This window comes from Apis dorsata, unplaced genomic scaffold (assembly GCF_000469605.1).
Source record: "Apis dorsata unplaced genomic scaffold, Apis dorsata 1.3 scaffold_1195, whole genome shotgun sequence".
NCBI lineage: Eukaryota > Metazoa > Arthropoda > Insecta > Hymenoptera > Apidae > Apis > Apis dorsata.
In genome coordinates, this window is record NW_006264292.1 from 1357 (window position 1) to 5720 (window position 4364).

The 4364-nt window shown below is 19.6% G+C and overlaps 1 protein-coding gene across 5 annotated transcripts in view; it reads right to left on the reverse strand.

The window, feature by feature from the left end:
• Positions 1-1098: 1098 nt before the first annotated feature.
• The window catches only part of LOC102676665 (cilia- and flagella-associated protein 58-like), a 28907-nt gene continuing 25641 nt past the window's right edge, over positions 1099-4364 (reverse strand). For all 5 annotated transcript variants that reach the window (XM_031514809.1, XM_031514810.1, XM_006624987.2 and 2 more), the window contains one exon: positions 1099-1392. In XM_031514809.1, coding sequence (XP_031370669.1) covers positions 1101-1392 — 292 coding nt within the window. In that variant the 3' untranslated portion in view covers positions 1099-1100. The remainder of the gene's footprint in view (positions 1393-4364) is intronic.

Sequence of the window (4364 nt, forward strand, 5' to 3'; positions counted from 1 at the left end):
CCAAATATTTTATTAAATAAAATAATATACACATACTATTTATGTATTACATGTTCCATTATAAATATGAAAATCATAAGAAAATTAGAAACTCGTAATTTCTTTCATATGTATTGCAATTTTTTCATCAGATTATTATTATTTATGTATTTCTATATATAAATTATCCAAGAAGTTGTTCAAAATAAATTTTCAATTTAAAATTTACAATTTAAAATTGAAATCGTGTCTTACAACCAATCGATGATTATCTCATGGAGATAAGCTTTCTCGAAAGTGAAATTATCTATCATTCAAACTTGCAACAAGGTCTTGTCTTTTCGTTTCAGTTGTAGTTAGCTGAAACTTTGCATGCATTTTGAAGTTAAGAAGCATCGTTGGGAAGAAAAAGCGATTCGTTTGATTTTTCGCCCGAAAGAAACTTGAAAGATGTTTGAAGAACTTCTTAAACGCGAATCTTGTAACTTTCTCGTTTTTCTTAATGGTTAGACGAAGAGATTATTTTACATCATTTAAAATGACAATCACTGCTGATTATAATATTTAAATTGACTACTAATTATAATCTATTATTTTTCAAAATTAGTAATCTAGTTTATATTTATAATTAAATTAGTAATTAGTTTATATTTTATATTAAATAATTTTTTAAATGATTAAAATTATAATATATCTTTAATCGTGATATCGATTAGATTTATTATTTATAGGAAAGTTATATAAATTTCATAATTGTGTTTATCACAGTTTTATTATAGAATTTTTAAAATAAATTCAATAAATCAAATATCAATTTATAAAATAAAATTTTAATTAATTTAATTAATTAATAATCATATTTTATCATATTTTTTACAATATTAATTTTAAAATTAACACCGAAATATACTTATTAACTAATTGATAATCCTATTAAAATATAAATTAAAAAATGTATTGAAAAATTTTCATTATTCAAATTCAAATTTTTATTATTTCTTTCTTGTTCTCTTTTTCTTCTATTACGCATATTATATGTATTATATAATTATATAATTATATGTATATATAATATTATATATATATCAACATAATATCCTATATACATATATCCTATAATTTTAAAAGTTGTTTACCTCGAGATCAGCTTTTTTTACGGTTAATTCATCTTGTAATTGCAGAACCTCTTCTTCGGCTTTTAATCTACCACGACGTTCTCTTGAGATTTCGCTTAAATGTATATCGATATTTTCTTGTAATTCAGATATTTTCTGAGTTGCAATGCTGGTCCTGTTTTCTAATTCGTCTGTATATAAAGTCATATTTTTCAACCGTTCCTTTAATGTTTCCACCTCGCTTATCAATCTTTCTTTTTCTAATATCAGATTCTCTTTTTGTTTTGCTATACTGGTACTGCAAATAGGTGAATATTTAAATAGATAAGATAATAATTTATTTATATTAAAATTTTAATATAAATAAAAAAGAATATAAATAATATTGAAGGAATTTTTAAGATTCTGAAGAAGATCAAAATTGTTTGTAACTTCAAAGTATGAAATTTAGAATATAAAATTATCATTTAAATTATCATTAAAATATAGAATTAGCTATTTTATAAGATTCTTTGTATAATGATCAAAAAATCTTCTTTTTGCTGCATTTTATAAATTTTAATATTGAATTATAAAATATGCACATGAAAAATTTTATTAAATTTTATATTTATTAATATTGTTATTTATTTATGTTGAAAGTTATCATAATTATCAAGTAATCAATATGATATTCAACGTTTATCAATATATTATTTACGTATTATTCAGCATTTAATTTTTTTGTTTTTTTCAGTTTCTCTATATATTTTTAAAATATTTTTCTATTTTACTATTTCAATATTTATATATTTAAAAACCATTTGTAATTTTATCTCCATATATTATTATCTCCATATATTATATATTATTAAATAATATATTATTATTTAATATTTATCTATGGTATGGTATTATTTTGTATATAGTTATACATTTTATAATATCTAATGAAGAAATAATCAAAATAGAAAAAATTATTATCTTTTCAACATTTTTCGTATTTCTAATAAAATTTAAAAAAAGCAAAATTTAATTACAAATTTTATCAATTATTAATATATATTATATGTATATATAAATAATTTATATATAATAATACATAATACTTATTATTTTTTATATATTCTATTGATATAAATTCAATTGAAAATGCCAAAGTTATTTATTATTTACATATACCATCAATCATCACTTAAGAGTCCATTTAAAGAAATAAATTTTGAATATTTAAGAATATGATTTAAAAATAAAGAATATGATAAAATATTACATTTGGAGTTACAATGAAACAAATTATTAATATATACGTACATATATAGTATATTAGTAATTAATAAAAGTAGTAATTAATAGAATTTAATGTTTAATGAAAATTATTATTAAATATCTTCCAAATTATAAATTTTATTAAAAATACAAAAAATGTAGAAAATTCTAAATAATCCTAATTTTGCAAGAGGATTGTATATTTATATATATATAAATACAAAAGTGAAATAATAAAAACAAAAAAGAAGACTATTTGATATTAGGATTCAATCTATTTATATCTATTTTAAGCACTTATTAAAATTATCACTTGAGATGAATAATATCAATCGATTATTTTAGATCTTTGCGAAAAACTTGGTTGGAAGTTAAAGACACAATCCTCGCCTGTCTTGACATGAATAAGAAAAAATTATGAATAAGAGGAATAGAACATAACATCTTTATGGAAATATTATGCCACAAAATATAGTCTCGTTGGAAAGAAATTGCATTTTAACTGTGTTGACTAAATCGAGACTCTCGGGCATTGAACACGTTCGTCCTTGGGGATTAGATTCGGGACATCCATGTGGCTTCAACGTGATCACGATGTACATACACTAGAAGTAGCATCTTGATGACCTTGTTTGCTGTGGTCGTGTCATGCTTACTAGATAAACTAATATAATTCAAGAGTATATTTATATTATATACTTTTGAAAAATTTTCATTAAAAAATTATTTTCTCTCGTAATTTTTCTTTCTTTTTTATTTTTTAGTGAAATTTTTTTAAATTTATTAAATTTAAAATATATAAATTTAAAATATTTAAATTAAAAAAAATATTTAATTAAAAAAAAAAATATTTAAATTTTTTAAATTAATCTTAAAAATACTTTTTTATGACTAATCTTTTTCTATGATAATTTTTTTAATAAATATAGTTTTATAAGTATAGACAGAAAACTTGAAACTGTTTAAAAGACACAATGATTAAAGGTCAATTCAAACTCTAGATAAAATAATTTCTATTTGAAAAAATAAAAGTAAATATTTTTAAAATCTATTTGTTTCGTATTTATTGAATTAGTTTTCTAATAGTTGAATTAGTTTAATTAAAAAAAAAAAACTGTCATTAATTTTCTAATATAATTTTTTATCACTTTTTAGAAAAAAATTAAGATCGATTAACTACATTTATTTCTTTTTTTAATTCTTAATTAATTTTTTAATTTTTAAAATAATTTTTTATTTTTTTAAATTGTCTTTTATTCTAAAAAATTTTAATAGTAATTCAATAAAAAAAATTGTTAATAAAAATCTTCTTTTTTATGTTTGTTTTTCTAATAAATATAAATTATATTTTCGTAATGTAAATATAATTATACCGAGGAATTATATTTGCGAAGTTGCATCTATTAAATTTTGATTTCCAACTTATCAAAATAAGTACCTCTAAAATATTCAAAAGCAATAAGCAGCAAGCATACATTATACATTCCCTAAGGTTCGATTTTGTTTGCATCGTCGGTAAACATGCATGCTCACATCCGGAGAAGTATCGATTCATCGATAACATTGAATCGAATTAATCTGAAATGTTGATGGAAATAATCCTCAATCTCTTCAAAAACTCCACGAAAGATTTTCAGAACAATCGAAAATTTTGCTTATGAATGTATCCTTGGATATCTATCCATTAGATCTTAGATTGGACAAATTTTCTCAGAAAAATAACATTATTAACATAACATTATTTTTCAAAATTAAATTCTTTTATATATTTAATATAATTTTAAGTAAAAAGAGGAGAATTGAAAGATTAAAGATCATTAGAGCAATAAATAATAGAAAAATCATATACACGTTTAAAATATTGAATAATCAATGATCGTCAAGATAATTCCAAACAGGATTAAGAATTTTTTATTTAAAATAAAAATAGAAAAAATAAATATTACTTCAAGTAAAACAATTCAAATAAAATGAAACATATATATTATTACATATATATTATATATTATATTATATATATTA